Genomic DNA, 16,770 nt, shown 5'->3' with positions numbered 1-16,770 from the left:
TCTCATCCTTAGTATACTTGGATCATGAATCTGGGGGTGGTTCCACAAATTTGGAGTGTGAACTTTTCTGACATCTTCCTCTTAAACTCCAATATCCTCCATAACCATCCTGCATGCCATTCATCATTAACCAGTGAAGAGAAAGAAGTCCCACAGCTTTAACATCATGTACCTGCTCAAAAATAGATTAGATGTTCTGTCAAGCGCACACACTCGCACGCACATCACTGCCTCCACCTCAGACCATTAGCCAGACCGAGGAATGAAATGTAGGATAGGAAAAAGGGGCAATTAGAGGGAGAACAAATATTAATGGAAGTTAAGAAGTGACTCACAAACCCAATTACAGCATTAGCCAGGCAATTTAGATGAGCTCTGCAAGAGGCGAGAATCCTGTTGAAATGTACCAGTGGTCTCTCTGCATTAACAATGGCATTAATTCCCTGATTCGCAGCGTGGGAGAAGAACAGAGCAAATACAACTATTCTGTCTCCCTTAGAAAGAAATTCTGCCTGGGGCCTGGGGCTCGCTCGGGCCCCTTTGGAGGTGGGGTGCCCCCGGCCTCTCGGCCTGGGGCTCGGTCACTCAGGCACAGCTGGGGGCCGGCGGAGGTCACGGGCGCGTCACTGCAACTCCCCCTGACTTCTGCTCCGCGGCTGCTGGGCGAGCCCTCATCTGGGACTCTCCTCAGCTCTTACTGGAACAGTGGCGCGGCTGCCCCTCTGTTGGTCTTCCATGGTCTCTTGTGTTCTGGGGGCCTCTGGATGTCTGGAGTTTTGATCTCCTCCATACCCGCTTCACACCCTGGAGGACGGGGCTGTGGCCCCCCCACACTCCCTAGCAGATCATTACATGGAGAAACCTTTGGAATGCAAGCATGCTGATCCACACAGGTATGCACACACGGGTATTCACAGACGCGGACTAAAGCTTTCTTGGCTGCTGCCTCAAAGCACACTGTGCGCTGTCTATCTTGCGTGCTGCACAATATCGTTTATTATTTAGTAAATATTGATATCTATGACTAGCTAGTTTATTGTGATGGTGCTTTGTTTTCTCTATTATTATGTTACTCTTTGTTGTTTGCTGTCTCCTCTGTTTGTTTTTTTGTTTGTTTGTTTTTTTTTCTCCATACAGGTGACCCAGGAGTTCTTTTTTTTTTCTCTCTCTCTTCCCCCCCCTTCTCACCGTCTCTTCTCCCCTTTGGTTTTCTTTCTTTCTCTCCCCCTCTTTCTCTCATTCATTCCCCCTGTCCTATTTATTAAAAAAAAAAAAAAAAAGACAAAGGATGAACTGAAGCTCTGCCATCACGTAATGTCGCATACTGCTGTTTCTGATGTCATTTAAAAAAAAAAGAAAAAAAAAAAAAAAAAAAAGAAAGAAATTCTGCAATAGGAATGAAACAGGCGGAGAGGTTGACGTACTTGTCCTACCCCACCCCAAGCAGACCGCAGACCCCCAGAGAGATTTAACTCGTTAAAAAGTAATAGTCTCCTACACTACGCTAGGCTTTTCAAAATAAGGATGATAGGTAAAGCGTATTATAGGTCTTCCAAGCAAAGAGAAATTTGCCACAAAGATAATTATAAGTGAAGACATGACTGGCTGCTGGAAGGCTGACTAAAGGGAAGGAGCAGAACAAACAGCAAAGAGATGTACTTTAGCAGACAGAGCTACAGATGGAGGGAGGGAGGAGCAGGGAGCTTTTTGCTGCTCTTGCACTTTTCCCCTCCATCTACCTCCTCTGTCAAATTGCATCCCATAAACCCAAGCTGCTGCCACATGCTCCCACAGGAGACCTGCGTCCGTGACAGCCTAGCCAATCAGCAGCACCCTGAGGCCAGTTGAAAGCCGTTCTGGCACGCCTAAGGCTAGCAGCGTCCAACCAATCAGTTAGAGGCCTGCCTTGAAAGGAGGGCCACGCTTGGCTCAGGGAGCTGCCAAGGCTGCCAATGAGCGCCCAGAGGGGAGTTCAAGTGGCTCAGAGGGAGGCTGCCAGAGGGGTCAGAGTGGACGAGGGCAGACTGACAGTTATTTAGTGAGAGGCTGAGCTCTGTGTCACTCACAACAGCACTCAGCCTTTGTACTAGCGGGCCAGCTCTAATGGGACTGTCACCTTCTAATTGTCCGACTGGGGATGCTGAGAATGACAGACACATACTTTCACTCAAACGCACGGACAATGCAGAGGGACAGACACGCATCTTCAGACACAGAGCGACAAAGAAAAGCCCCCTGTGCACAATTTTCCTTTGTACACAAATTCTCTGCACTTATCATGTCGGAGATTGCATTTCCTGAATCTCACAAAGGCAGACTGAACTGTCCTCGCACCAAAAATCTACGGCTATTTCAAATACTATTCAGTGGTGATAGTGTGTACCCAAAGAAAAAAGAATGAAGCTGTGATGTTTCCTCTCATCTGCCTCTTTAGCGGGCAAATCTAGCCAGCAGGTAATGCTGACTGCCTGGTGTTCTGGTGTCTGGTTCTAGCTTGAAACAAGGTTTATGAGACTGGTGAGAGAAAATGTAAACATTAAAGATGCAGGCTATAAAACAGGATGCTAAAATGCTCTGCAGAGCTGAGTGGAACTGAGGCTTTGGGTGGTAATTCTCAGTGGGTTAACCCAATTACAGAAGCAATGTATTCCACTGCCCGTATAAATATTGATTAAATAAGCATTACAGTTTCTTTTATGGGATATTTATCTATTTATATGTGGCCACTTCTAAATCACAGACAATGATTTTCCATGAGAAAGTACCGAGAAGAAAGCAAAGCTGCAACATTCTTCCGTAGCATGCATCATTTCATGACAAAGATTTCTAGTCCTAAACTTTTAAAAGTTACATTATGAGCTGAACACTCATGAAAGAGTTGTTGCAAGAGCAGAAAGCAGTAATGAGGCCAAGAAGGAACAGGATCAAATGGCGCAAACAGTCTAAGGCCTCTAAAATTTAATCATCTGCCAGAGCTGAAAAGTGCATCATACTTTCAGGACAGCTCCAAAGGGAGGACCTGTACTCTAAGAAGATGGAAACAAGCGAGCTGTTTTGGCAGATCTTTTGGAGAAGCTGGGTTAGACAGCACTTCCCCATTAGGAAAAGGTAAAGTATGCAGAACTACATTTAAGGGAACTTTATTTCTGGAAACTGCGTGTTATCATTATGGATGAAACTCTGGGATTCTGGGACGCAATCTGAGGAATTGTGTCAGGGGAAAAGCGAGTGAGCGATGTCCTGATTTAAACCAAAGAGACATGTCAACAAACTCTGCCCCTTGAAGCTAAAAACTGAAGCGAGTTTTTATCACCAATAGACAGGCTCGAGAAAACAATAGTGGAGACATTTCAAATCTTTGACCTCACCTTTACACTTACAGGATAATGCGTGATGTTTGTTGTTCCATTCAATTCTAATTACATTATATAAAAATGTTACACAGCCGACTGCGGTGGGGTAATAATTTGGACAGATAATGTGATGACTGGGACTCAGGAAGCACTCTGTAGGAAACTGCAAAATCGAACCACTGCAGCACTTAAAGAGCTTAATCCAATTAGGCTCTACATTTATGCAATCTCAGAGTAAAACTCAAAAATGCTCCATGTCTGAGACGAGTAGAAATCTCTCCGGATATTAATTTCTTTTCACCTCATTAGTGTAACCTGGAGTCAGCTGACAACTCTTGTTAGCACTGTCCTCATAAGAGGCGCTAACAGTGTAAATAAAGACATAGATATAAATTACAGCCATAGTGTATTCAAGAACTGAAGTTCATATGAGATGTGACTTCTCGCCAATCAGCCGAAACCAGCTGATTTTATGTACAGTCACCAGAACGTCTGATTCTTGAAAACTGAGTCGAAAACACCTCAGATGAAAAACAACACTTCGTGTTTTTGAACAAAATGAAGACAAAATGCAGATGTGAGGTAAGAAAAACGTAAGTACCCCGTTACCACTTCCTGAGGAATTAATAGGGAAATAGCTGCCAAACCAATGCACTTTATTATTTGGCTCATTAACTGTCTATAAAAGCAGATGTTTTCTCAGTTTGCTGGTCTGAAGTGTTCATGTGTATGTTAACACAATGCCAAGGAGGTAAGACTTTAGCAGTGATCTTGAGAGAGGATTGGGGAGGCTTATAGGGCCATTTCCAAGTCCATCATTCCACACTGAGAAAGATTATTCACAAATGGAAAACGTTCAAAACAGCTGCCAATCTTCCCAGGAGTGGATGTCCCAGCAAATTCAGAAAAACTGTAAAAATAACCACAGCATCTCAGCATATCATACCAGGTGGAGGGGTGATGATTTGAGTCCACCAAGAACTCCTCTGTATACCAAACTACTCTAGAATCAAATGCAAGATCATCTGTACAACAGCTAAAGCTGTGGTTATGCAACAGGAAAGTGATCCCAAGCACACCAGCACATTTGCAGTAAATGCAGAAGAGAATCAAGGTGTTGCAACAGCCCACTGAAAAATCTCGACCTCAGCTTGATGCTGCGATCAGGATCACGAGAGAGCTCTGAATAAACAAATGCCTGCAAACTCAAAGCACAGAAGCACCAATGTGAGACTGATATGTCATTCTGAAAATGATTTTTTTTTTTCATATTTTAGGGTTTTGCTACTTAAAGTGGCTCTACAAGCTACACGGTGTAAACTTTAAAACCGGATGAGAATCAGATCATTATTATTATTTTTGTCATTATACACAAAACCTTAAAATTAAAAGAGGGTGCACTTTTTTTCACCATGGCTGTTGTTGAATATACAATACTTTTGTAAATCCTGATGTGTTTGAAGTAGGGCTGGTCAATTAATCGAATTTTAATCACGATTACGATCTGGGCTTTCAACGATCATTAAAAATGACTGAGCCGATTATTAGCCCCTCCCTCATTTATCCGCGACACCTTAAAGGCCGGTCCGTGAAAATATTGTCGGGCATAAACCGTCCGTGGCGCAAAAAAGGTTGGAGACCACTGATTAAGAGGACCCGAGGGAAGCTCGGAAAGCTAAGCAGAAGTTATTTGGAGAGTGACTGCCGTTGGTTGAAAAGAGAGGTAAAAAAAACTTCAGTGGTGTTGCACACTATTTTATATTATTTTTTAAAGTCATTGTTAACCCTTTAGATCCGGTCAGAGCAGCACGCTCCGTTTTGTGCAACTATTTTTAAATCCCTGTAGAACCTGGACCGTGTAAGCTAGCGCAATAATTTGTTTTGCATATGAAACCGGAGGAGTTGTACTTACATCTGATGCCATCAGCTTGTCCTCGGTCACGGTTTCCTTCCACATAAAGCTTTGCAAAAACTGCTTAAAAAGCCTTGCAGGAACAAAAACATAATATTCCAGAAACACGCTTTGCCGATCCGATCAGCTGTTCGTAACACTTCCCACAGTTAAACAGACGTCAGCGCGAACATTCGCATGTCCGCCATTTCCTGGCCGAAACCGGAAGTGACGTCATTTTCGCGGAAATTGTAGTTTTTTTTACTTGTAGGCCTTAAAAGCCTATACTGGTCATGTTTGACTTTTCTGAATAGTTTCTGGGATGCTTAGAACTCGAATTGCACTGCTGGAAATAGTTTATTTTGATGCTGTTTTCTTTGCAAATTTGCATCATAGGATTGTTTTTTCGTTTTTCCTGCAGTATATAAAAATTGGTGTATCTCCAAAATAAAACTATGAAGACACTCAAAATAAATTTCCTGTTGTAAACTATTTTTTGCAACTTTTTTGTATTTAAAGTTTTGAAGGATAAGCCTCTTAAATTTCTCCAAGTAGAAATATATGCAAAAAAACCAAAAATGATTTTCAATTTTTTTTTGTAGTTTATTGCACTTTTTTGCAATTAATGCAGTTACTATGGACTTAATGCATACATATTATTAAAATATGGGCTATAATAGTTGTATAGCAACTTGAAATGCTCCCACAAATGGCACTACAACATGTAAAAATATAATATAAGCTCTGGCGGACTTGGTTCTATGGTAGGTCTTAAAGGGTTAAATAAATATCGTCAAATAATCGAGATCTCAATTTCAGTGAAAATAATCGTGATTATCATTTTTGCCATAATCGAGCAGCCCTAGTTTGAAGTGCTAAAGTAGGTAATTTGAAAAGTTTGCCTTAAAGTTGGTTTCCTACAGTATCCTTGAAAGCTCCCACCATCAGCACCGGCAGCAGCAGAAGTGAATGGATGTAAGTACAAGTGATTTCCATCTAGAAAGTGGGCTGCAGGGAATAAGTAATCAGTGTGCAAACTTTTTGGGGAGGTGAGGATTTCTGCCAAGTGTTAAATTTAGATAAACCAGCTTTTGAATAATTTAATATACAGAGGTGCCTTTTGTCCCGCTAACGCAAACAGCCAAAAGCTGGATACAGGGATACTGACACACAGAATGGTGAATACACAAGGTGTGTAGACACACAAAGTAGACACAATGTATTTCAATGCACAAAAGATGCAATAAAACTGCAGACAACACAAGCGCATCCAAAAATCATATTACAAACTCATTATGAGCTGTAATGAAATACACTGAGCAATGCGAGGTTGTAAATACACCACCGTGTTTTCATTTTGGGTACTGAGCAAACAACTGTACAGACATTACAGTGTCATTACAAATGAGCTAACTCTCTCCCCTGCACATAAACACACGCAGATTTTAGTTACAAAAATACCATTAAAAAGCAGACATTCCTTTGGTTTTAAAAGTAAAGGTCACTCGGATGTTGAAGTGGTTGGCACACATAACATTTGTTTACTTCCTACTGCAGTTATTCAGTCTGTGACACTTATGATACTATGGTATATTACAATATATATTATATTAGAATATATGAGTGAGTTATTAAAAAACATACTAAATCTTACTGAGAAGCTGGTTTAGACAAGATCTTAATTTTACTTTCAAATGTTGCCGTACGATAAGAAGATGTAATAAACGCATCATTGCAGTGAAATTTAGTGCAATAATAAATGGTATAGAATAATGCGCCATAACAGAAACAGCAAATACAGACATTTTTCTGTCATGTTTTCTCTTGGCTTGTGCAATCACATTTAAAAATAACTGTCCACACTCGGCCCAATTATTTCCAACTCATTGTCCTAACCGTGGGTCAGGGAAGAAGCCAATATTTGCAGCCTGGTTAAATGAAAAGGGGAATTTTTTCTCTCCTATATTCAGACTGCTTTCCATCAGTTTTGCCTCATTGGCCCCAGTGTAGGTGCTGCAGGAGACGGTTGAGATGAGAATGCCACAAATGGCCTGAAACTAATGTTGGCCTCTCTCACCCCGCAGATTTACAGCACTCTCGAAAGACTTTCCATTTTTTTCTTTTCTTCTTTTTTGTTTCAATCTCAGCTTGTCCCCCATTCTCCCTTTTCCATCTACCGTCCTCCCCGCTATTCAGTTCCTCCAAAAAAAAGGGAGTAATTCTTGCTATCTACCTTGGTATCCATTTAACTCAAGCTGTTTTTCAACCTCTTCATTTCCACTGCACTTACATCTGTCATGTCAAATAATTTGACAGCGAAAGCTTTGAAGCATATTCCATTTGAACACAATGGTAAATCAATGCCATCAAAGCTGCACCACTTGAAGTTCTTCATGACTGAAATGCACACGTCAAGGTAAATATGGCCTGCAGTAGAACGGAGCTCCTCTACGCCACTGGTGTCTGCGAGCGAGCGAGGGAGACAGAGAAACAGAGAGAGCCATTTCCATTTGTTTCAATGAAGAAAAATTGGCTCTGAGCAACTGAACCAGGATATTGCAATCAAACCTTTAACAGTGTGATGGTGTTGGCAATGAGAGAATGATATGAAACACAACATGAATAACTAATGAGTGTATGTATGAATGATTAACGAAATAAGACTAAATCCATCCATCCATCCATGCTCTTCCATTTATCCTTATCAGGGTCGTGGGGGGGGGCTGGAGCCTGCCCCAGCTACCATAGGGCGAGAGGCGGGGTACACTGGACAGATCGCCAGTGTGTCGCAGGGCTAACACACAGAGACAGACCACCAGCAGGAGTTTCCATTGTCAAATTTTTAGCAAGCACCTGCATGGTGTGGTTTACAGTAGCATGGACACCCGAAAAACAATGCTGCTCAGCACTTACAGAAGGAACTGCGGATTTATGTAAATTTATTTTGATGATTTTGAAGAATAAATTTCTGTTTAGCTTGGACGTAAATGTAGCACGTCCCAGCATGATGTACGTCTGCTATTAGGAATTCTTTCTAAATATTTATTAAGATTTAAACTAGCAGGGACTGGATCTAAAGCCGTCTAAGGCAGCATTTATGATCCTGCAGAGGTAGCACGTTCACTGTCCGCTCCAGTCCGAGGACTGCCCGCCTGCCTGCAGAAAGCTTTGTTGCCAGATCAAGGCAGTATAAAAAGTATGTGGCACAAGTAAGACTGGTCTGTTGGCCTTTCTTGCTTGTGCTGTTGTTGGTCTGTCAGCAAGTCGCAGAGAAGAGTAAAGTTATGCAGTGACATAGAAACTGCTGAAGAGAAACAGAGTAGCAAACACAATGAAACGTGTCCACTGTAGCCACTGTCTGTGCTTTTCATGCTGTATATTTTATTTTTGAAGTTTTTGATTGCGATTCCTGGTGAACTCCAATGTTGCTCCCTGCTCTATTCCGGCCCAATTGTCAACCAATTAACATTCAGCAGACGCTTACATCATCTGCGTTCAACTACAGAGCAGTCAGGGTCTTGGAGGGCCGCGTAAACGTGCATCTAGTTGGTAAATAGCCCCCTCCTCCCTCTGTCAGAACAGAAACGTGTATACAGATGGACTATAAATTATGATTAACTGGCACAAACCACATATCCTAGTGCAGAGGTGTCAAAGATAAGGCCTGGGGCCCAAAATCGGCCCAGCAAAGACTCCAATCTGGCCTGCTGGACTAATGGCATAACTTTTGACTGTATTTTGAAGCTTTTTCTAATGATTAAGGCCTCCCTGTGGCCATTTGCATGTATATTAAACCAGTGTAACTGATAGCTAAATACACAGTTAACAAATGTATATTTTACAGTTAAATCTAAGCTGTCATGCTGACAGATTGCTTTCGTTTACTACAGAATAATTACTTTATCATGTACAAAATCTGAGACAGTCTGCTGAAATCGCACTTCTTTTAGTTACATTAATTTCTTTACACTGACCGAAAGGGGAGTTTAACTGGGCCGGCCCACTTAAGATCAAAGTGGGTTGTATGTGACCCACAATGTAAAATTAACCAATGGTTAATTGGTCTTTCCAAGCTCGATGAAGCTTTACGTGAGAGCTTGAGTGTAGAAACGCGAGAGGACAAAGCTAAAAGAGAGCGAGTGTGTCCTGAAATCAAGTGTGGGAGCTTTAAAGGTTGTTCTTGGCTACTTCTGAGACCAGCGAGATAAAGCACGGAATCCCCCCCTGCTCCTTTCCTCGGCAGCCTGTCAGAATGAAGAAATATGTTGCAGAGAGAGCCGGGGACAGACAAGCGCACAGACCAAGAGAGTCGCATCCCTTATGGTGCACTGCTTTCCGCTCCGGCCAAGGGATAAGGCACATCTATACTGTGGTGCAATGTATGTAAGAGCATGATCAACCTCAGCACTGACGCGGTCACAAGTATGCAGAAAAGCCTTAATCCAACAAGAAAAGGGGATAAAAGAGGGTCCATTTCTCCAGCAGGGCAGCACAATTTGGGCCCTCCTGTGACACTTCACGGCCCTGTTTTGTGTGTTTGTGTGTGAGGCTGAGGGCTTCCATGCTAGCTGACACGCCTGTGAAAGGCGATTTCCGTAATCCTGAAGTGTAAGCCTTACTGTACAAATGGGCGTAAGGGACTTTGTGTGTGTGTTAGTGTGTGTCTGTGTGTGTCAGAAATGGTAGTAAAAGCTGCATCTCTGTGTTGGTGACTGATAAGAGGCAGTGAGTGAGGAGAGATTAGACAACCAGCACACAGCCACAAGAGTGTGACACCCCCACGAGAGTCTTGCTTTAGATTTTCCTTATTTGTTTTGCACTGGTCGTATTAGGGACTGGTTACATACCAGTATAGTCAAATTCTCTCCTTTTGATTTTGAGAATTGTGACATTTTACTCAGAGAATGACAGAGTGGTAGATGGGCTGCAGAGTAAAATTGAATTCTTTCAAGTCCCGGGGCTCTAACAGCAAATGTGCTCTGAAAAAAATGCTTACAATTCAAACTAAAACTGGTATTATTGAAAGAGAAATGTGTGACTGGAATCATTACTTTAGACCGGCGATACATGCCTTATTTTTCTAAAATGTGCTCAGAGTGAGAGAAGTAAAAATTTAGTTTTGAATTTTAAAATCAATTACTTTTTCATTTCATTTTTCATTTCCATGCATTTCCCTGTTTCCTTTTCATGTTCGACTTCATAACAAATTCAGCAGCAAAGGTCTGTTTGGAGGGTTAAAAATCAATTTGACAGCCAACATGTGATTATGTAGTCTAGGGTAGTGGTGGAAAAACCTCGGCAATCCTATTTGGTTAAACTGCGCTTTGTTTTTGTCATTGTTTGCACAGACAGAGGTATCTGTAGTGTACGTATGACAGAATTCAGCACTGGAATAAAGTACTTCAGCACACAAGCTAACATTCAACCAGAATGGCCTGAAGCGACCTCAAAGTTTTAACAGTAAAAGTGACAAACTGGTAAAAGTCTTCACAGAGCTCCAGTTTGAATCACAGAATAGACATTGGACAGATATGCAAGAGCTGATACTTCACGATCATAAACGTACTTCCTCGTGTTGTTATTGTTTGCTCCCTCCTCTCTGTTCACAACTCACACTGATCAAAGTCTGTAATAACCTTAAATAACCTGAATTACTGTGAAGCAGCATTACTCATGCCTTCCACAAGTGTATTCACAGCCCGCTTGTTTGTCGATGGCCTGATAATCAAAACCCACATCTTCCTTTTCATTATTATCAAAACATTCCATGTGACAATTAAATTTATTTGTGTATTCTGGCTCTGATAACACTTTTATTACAGCTGCCAAGGAGGTTATGGTTTCGGTTATGTTTTTGGTAGCATTTGTCATTCTGTCTTTAACCCTTTAAGACCTACCATAGAACCAAGTCCGCCAGAGCTGATATTATATTTTTACATGCTGTAGTGCCATTTTTGGGAGCATTTCAAGTTGTTATACATCAATACAACTGTTAATGCCCAAATTTTAATAATATGTATGCATTAAGTGCATAGTAATTACATAAATTGCAAAACAGTGCAATAAACTACAAAAAAATTGAAAATCGTTTTTGTTTTTTTAACATATATTTCTAGTTAGAGAAATTTAAGAGGCTTATCCCTCAAAACTGTAAATACAAAAAAGTTGCACAAAATAGTTTCCCACCACAGGAAATTTATTTTAAGTGTCTTCATAGTTTTATTTTTGAAATACACCAATTTTTATATACTGCAGGAAAAACAAAAATAAATATTAAGATAAGATAAGATAAGATAGAACTTTATTAATCCCTCGGGTGTGTTCCTCTGGGAAATTCGATAGTATCGATATTATAGTGCAAATTTGCAAAAAAGCAGCATATGAATCAAAATAAACTATTTCCAGCAGTGCAATATGAGTCCTAAGCGTCCCAGAAATGACACAGAAAGTCATAAAGTCAAAGATAACTTTTAAAAACACCAGTATAGGCTCATGAGGCCCTGATGGTAAAAAACTACATTTCCGCGAAAATGACGTCACTTCCGGTTTCGGGCAGGTAATGGCGGACATGCAAAAGTTCGCTCTGACGTCTATTCCAACGTAGGAAGTGTTATGAACAGCTGATCGGATCGGCAAAGCGTGTTTCTGGAATATTATGTTTTTGTTGCTGCAAGTGCTTTTTATGCAGTTTTTGCAAAGCTTTATGTGGAAGGAAACTGTGACCGAGGACAAGCTGATGGCATAAGATGTAAGTACAACTCCTCCGGTTTCATATGCAAAAAAAATTATTGCGCTAGCTTACGTGGTTGCAGTTCTACCGGGATTTAAAAGTAGTTGCGCAAAATGGAGCGTGCCCGCTCTGACCGGCTTTAAAGGGTTAAGCTTGGCAACTTGAAAAGTTTTGACGGGAAAAAACTTTGTAAGGCTGCAGATTGGGGTCGTGTTAACAATCCATTATAATTTGGCTTACATCCACCAGGGGCTTCAAGGTCAACTCAGTGATTTATTGGTCAAAATTTGACAGAAAGCCTTAAAACTCAGAAGCTATGATTCTTACAAATGTGGTGTGTATGCTTAGCAAATAGAAAGTACAGTACGAAGATTTAAAATATCATGTCACATTTGACCTCTGACCTCTCCTTCAAGAGAGAAAGATCAAAGTGATAATAATGCCATATGAATCTTTTTAAATCGTAGGTTTTTAGACTGACAAGAACATGTTGGCACTGGATACTTTTTGAGTACACGATGTACATGTACCCCGTTCCTGAATACGTATAATTTCTTGTTGTTTTCTTGGAAAACAAAATAAACTTGTGATCAAAACTTTTTTCTCTTGTTATTTATAACTAAACATTTAAACACATTTTACTAAACAAATGAAATGAATGCTAAAAATGCACTATAGCCACATAGTAATATTAAACAAAATAGTTCCTCAAGCCCTTATAATTATGTTTAAAACAGGTTTAAACAGGGCAAATAACAGCAGCTTGTACTTTGCATTTGGTTTTACTGCACACTAACTTCTCAAAGTGCACTTAAAAAGAACAAAGAAAACAAAATCAATATATAAAAGAATACTGTTCCCTTAAAAGTAAATACTGCCTGGAGTGTGAGCTGCCTTGGTGGATATTTGCTCTCTGGGTGCTGTATATAAACCCTTAATAAATCCAGATGTCCATGTATGTAAAAGAGTGGGGATCAGTGCAGCAGCCAAAAACCCCGAAACTGGTTTACAAAAACTTGTCAGTTCTGCTACATATTCAAATAAGGCTTTATTAGCACAAATTTCACAAAGTCTAATTTATAGAGACCTGAGCTCACGCACAGACAAAAACGGGCTGGAGGCTGAATTGATAAAAACACTGTTAAAGCTCACAGCATCATAAAAGGTAAAAATGTCTTAAAAATGAAATTGTTTAAATATGGACACTTGGCTTTCTTGAGACACTTGGCTTTACTGTTTGCATTCTCAGTGTTTTATCCGCAGCTTTTTACATGCAAAATTTTGCATGTTTTGTATCTATCCCCATGTCACAGCTAAAGAACTGAAATGTGCACAACACCGTCCCAATAACAAAACAAAACTGACTGCATCTTCGTCCACAATCCATCCTTAAAAAAGTGTTTGGGCTCCTTGTACACTAGATAACAACATGAATCTATAACCCACAAAGAGATGCACTGTGATGTGAAAAAGTAGTGGAAAAGCTACATCAGAAGATGTAGAAATCTCACTGAGAGAAAATAAGTATTCTGTAGCTCTGCTCTTCTGAAACCAAGCAAGAAAGTTATATTTTTGCTCATTTCAAAAAGAGCTCGACCAAAATATTTTGCAATTTAATGTTTCTTTCATTGGGTAGATACTGGGTTAAGTCACCTTCTGTTACAAGGTTGTTCACAAGTTATTTAGCACAAGATTCTCCACAAACGTGAGTGTGATATTGAAGAGGGGACATTATCATTTGGCCGTCCCAGTCATGAACGGCTCCACAGCGCTGTGGATATCACTGCATCTAGGCAGGATTCTGACTTAGAGGCTTTCGGTCACAATCCTGCAGGTGGTAGCTTCGCACCATTGGCTCCTCAGCCAAACACATACATCAAATGTTTAAACTTGCAATTCCTGTCGTACTGAACAGGACTGCTATAGCAACAACACATCTTCAGCAGGGTAAAACTAACCTGTCTCACGACAGCCTAACCCCAGCTCACGTTCCATTTAATGCCGCTCGTCTTAGTCTTCACACAAGTCAACAAAAAGCCAGATCAGCACTGTTTTCAGTTTTATTCCACTCTGACCTCGAGGCAGAGGTCTTGCTCTCCTCCCTTGACTTTTTCTTCTGTTACCTCTCTGACCTCCCTATGCCTCCTGCCCCATGTGAGAAAAACATACCACTTCTAACTTTCTCCCAGAGTGATCACTTTAGATGTAAGCATATTTGACTTACAATAGCCCTAAAAACTTACTCCTTTAAACAACCCTATTTCCAAAGAAGGTATTTTTCCCCCTTTTTTAAAAAAAAAAAATTGATTTTTTTGTGGTCCCCAGAAGCACAGCAGACAAATCACCTGGCATCATAACTTAAATCAGAGACAAGAGCTGTGCTTTTTTACCCGCTGGGTGTGCTCGATAGAAAATCTCAAAATGTAGAATCTCTCAGCCTCATGGTGATTGTAAGAGATACTACAGAATAATCCCCAGTCTTCTCTCTTTCTTTGCTTCGGTAAGTACTTTGAAAGAAAACATGGCTTCTACCTGGTTCTTCTTTCAATCTTAGCTTTTCGCTGCAAAGATAACTATACAAAAGTTTGTGGTGCATCAAACATATTTCACATCAGGAGAAGACACATTGTTTGCTGAAGTTACTCAGACTGTCACTTACTCTGACAAGCATATGAGGGAAAGGTCCTCTGGAGTTTTCAGGCACATTAATAGGCGGGATGACCCAGTCTCGCTTCTGTCGCCTCAGCCCGTTGGCAGAGGAGCCTCTCTGATGTTTTCGAAGGAACTTGATAACCCTGGGTGGTGAGTCCCAGACTCTTGACAGCATTTCCTCAATGCCAATCTGAAAAGAAAATGCCACACATATCATAATATATCATGCCATTCTATGTCCTGCACTGAATAATTTTGCGTAATCTTTCATTTGATATTATTTTTGCCATGCCGGGCTTGAAGGTGATTTTACAAAGTGCTGTGAAATGAAAAGTTTTCTCTGCTAAAAGTAAAATACCTGGTGTCAGTGTAACAACAGGTTTTAGGAGAGTGATGGAGGCAGGCACTGGGAAATATAAATAAACATCCCTATGAATGCGGCTGCATCACAATTCCTGCCTTTGGCATGACACCTGAGTAGGGCTGGGCCATATTATACCGTTCACGATAATACCGGTATAATGTTAGGCAACGATAGGAAAATGAAATATCGCGATAGAATGGGAGTAAAACGCGCATGCGCAGTGCCTTTGTTTTCATACGCACATGGCCGGTCGTTGAGTGAAACAGATGAACCAGAATTGGTTTGTAAAAATGGTGCAACTTCAGTGATGTGGAACTGGTTTGGTGTTTGTCCGTCAGATACACAACAAAGCACTTTTTTTTTTTTTGCAGAACATGCAAGCGGCCGTCGTTATTGTCGTATTTGTCGGACTAAGATGCTCTTAAATCTGGGAGTAATCTGGGTCCTAAGCTCCATAATCTTCAGGTCAAACAACACTGCAGCATCACTTAGAGTTAAAAACTGTCTAAATTCTTTCATCTTTAATAAAACGATCAGCATTGCTGCTTTACCAGGTGTAACTATAAAGTTTAACTTCCAGGCATCCATGAAAACAAAAGTTATTACATTTAACGGAGTTAGAAGTTAGCAGGAAGCTAGCGGAAGTTAGCTCGCTAGTTTCGCTAGTTACCTAAGCATGATATAGCATGTTCTGACTGAGAGATTTCTGAAAAAAATCAAACGTACAGCTTTGCTGTCACTTCCAGCATAAATGAAGACAGGAAACTAAACAGCAGTGACGTTTGTAGGGTTACTGAAGTTGGGCTAGCTGGTATATAATTATGTGCTACGTGATCGCTAGCGACACAGCTATGTTAGCATAACATAAGCAGTGAAGCTGGAGGACGAACACTAACACTTTTCCACTTATAAAAGTTAATGTGAAGGTTCTTCATGGTTAGAGACAAATGCAATCGCATGGCAGGATGCTGTAAACGGACCAAACTTCAGTCAGGAGAACAACTGAGATAATCCATCCACAATACGAGGTTAGTTATTAATATACTGCAACAACATGGGAATAGAGCAGCTGCAGAGAATTCAACATTAATGAATCAATGTTACAGAAGTGGAGGAAGCAAGAAGAATGAGTTTAATAAAGTTTGATTTATCTGACTGCTTTGTTTCGCTTAATGTGCCTTATAATCCCGTGCACCTTATGGTCCGAAAAATGCGTACTGCACACTGCAGTTTAATGTTGCAAAGCACCTCTTTTTAACTTCAGTGGATATTATACATGGTTATGCTCAGGATATGTCAGCCCATTTCTACTGGAAATGCCTTTTGGTTAAACTTTCAGCAAGGAATTTGCATTTGCACTGTTACATTTTTATAAAGCTTTAATGTACATAAAAACCAGCTTCTTGTTTAAGTGAAAATAAATGGAAGGTTGTCTTTTTGCGCTAGTAATGTTGTGGAGTTGTATTTTGTCTCGCATCAATTATATCGTCGGTTATATCGTTATCGCAAATTTTCAAATATATATCGTGATAAATATTTTTGGCCATATCGCCCTGCTCTACACCTGAGCCTGCCCAAGTCCTCAGCTTCTGCCTCAGAAAGTGAGATTTCCCCCCAGGCTGCATAGCTGGGTTTTGTCCATAGAGCTGCTGTGCTTTGTCTGTATCCCAGCACAGATTTTTGCAGACAGACATGCTTTCCTCCCATCCCTGTCCTCCCATGCAACACTTTGCCCAGACACAACTCTGTCATCAAATCAAATAGTAAAGCACCCTTTTGT

The 16,770-nt window shown here is 40.7% G+C and overlaps 1 protein-coding gene across 4 annotated transcripts in view; it reads right to left on the bottom strand.

Annotated features, from left to right (window-relative positions):
- cdh4 (cadherin 4, type 1, R-cadherin (retinal)) overlaps positions 1-16,770 on the bottom strand; it is a 232,468-nt gene that overhangs the window by 58,264 nt on the left and 157,434 nt on the right. For 3 of the 4 annotated variants that reach the window (XM_085405856.1, XM_085405854.1, XM_085405855.1), the window contains one exon: positions 14,634-14,816. In XM_085405856.1, the coding sequence (XP_085261982.1) occupies positions 14,634-14,816 (183 nt within the window). Of the gene's footprint in view, positions 1-5,265; positions 5,404-14,633; positions 14,817-16,770 lie in introns of those variants that run through there. The other variant, XM_085405857.1, reaches the window with a different exon arrangement.

Source organism: Rhamphochromis longiceps, linkage group LG5, assembly GCF_057381845.1.
Source record: "Rhamphochromis longiceps isolate RC_006_pf linkage group LG5, R_longiceps_female_GT1.1, whole genome shotgun sequence".
Taxonomy (NCBI): Eukaryota; Metazoa; Chordata; class Actinopteri; order Cichliformes; family Cichlidae; genus Rhamphochromis; species Rhamphochromis longiceps.
The sequence above is the reverse complement of the archived record's forward strand: the minus strand, read 5'-3'. Positions and strand labels throughout refer to the sequence as shown.